General features: G+C 41.3%; 1 protein-coding gene across 2 annotated transcripts in view; it reads right to left on the minus strand.

Moving 5' to 3' along the window:
- Positions 1 to 1,212, minus strand: part of ADGRF5 (adhesion G protein-coupled receptor F5) — a 56,240-nt gene that overhangs the window by 24,874 nt on the left and 30,154 nt on the right. For both annotated transcript variants that reach the window (XM_009288984.2, XM_009288983.2), the window contains one exon: positions 301 to 443. In XM_009288984.2, coding sequence (XP_009287259.1) covers positions 301 to 443 — 143 coding nt within the window. The remainder of the gene's footprint in view (positions 1 to 300; positions 444 to 1,212) is intronic.

Here is a 1,212-nt window from a genome sequence, read left to right on the forward strand (position 1 = left end):
GGTTGGACTCGATGATCTTAGAGGTCTTTTCCAACCGTAATGATTCTATGATTCTATGACTGCATCAGGGTTCAGTGGAGTAGCTGGAAGGGTTTGGCTTTCTGTGGGAGGTACTGCGTGCATGGTCATCTCATGTAAGTCCCAAGCTTTGGTGGTGCAGGATGAAATGAAACAGTCAGAGAAATAAATGTTTTTTGAAGGTCCAGTGCCAAATAATCAACAGTATAAGGCAGCTACATGGTTCAGGCTAGAAATACTAAAGTAAAGGTTGAATGAAAATACTGAGAGCTTTAAACTTACTAGTTATTTCTGTTGTGAAGGTAGCTTGGTTTAGCTGGTACGATGCGTCTAGAAATTGTGGTACAATTTTGTTGGAATTTGCTATCTGGTCGAAGCTTGCTGCTCCTGCTTTTACTTCATAGTTCACAAAAACACTTCCAGACCTAAACAGATACAAGAATGAGAGAGGCACCAGAATTAAATATCCTTGCATATTAGTGGTTTTCTATGCTGGGGTGACCCATCTTGCGTGGCTAGGAAGTATTCACAGGGCTCACCTGTGAAGGCTCCTGTTGTGGCTGAAGACTTGCTCTGTTATACAAGAAGGTTGTGCTACAGCTCTTCCCAAAGTAAGAACACCTTTATGTGACATCTCCTTCATCTGCTCTCTATTTCTAGTAAACTTCCCTAAGAAAACCTAAAATACAGCTGCATTTAAATATGTGTGGACTTAACTAATGTCTCTTTTGTCCAGATCCAAGGTTATGTCCAGAGTAAATGTACTAATTCATATTCCTGATGACCTAGGAAATGACGTTAGGTTTACTCGCATCCTTTTCCCCTTTTGGGTGGAATTCAGTCTTTCCCACAAAAGCCTTTGATCCAGATGGAGAATGATTATGTTTCTTAGACTTTTGCACAGTAGTGAATTTTACCCGCAATCCTATTTCCATGCTAATAGTTGGGCTTTCTTTTGCAGCTATTATACTATTATTCAGTTGTCCTGGTTTCGGCTGCAATAGAGTTAATTTTCCCCCTAGTAGCTGGTACAGCGCTGTGTTTTGGATTTAGCATAAGAATAATGTGATAACACACCGATGTTTTAGTTGTTGCTAAGCAGTGCTTATACTAAGTCAAGGACTTTTCAGCTTCCCATGCTCTGCCAGCGAGGAGGTGCACAAGAAGCTGCGAAGGAGCACAGCCAGGACCGCT

This window comes from Aptenodytes forsteri, unplaced genomic scaffold (genome assembly GCF_000699145.1).
Source record: "Aptenodytes forsteri isolate BGI_AS27 unplaced genomic scaffold, ASM69914v1 Scaffold57, whole genome shotgun sequence".
In the NCBI taxonomy this organism is placed as follows: Eukaryota; Metazoa; Chordata; class Aves; order Sphenisciformes; family Spheniscidae; genus Aptenodytes; species Aptenodytes forsteri.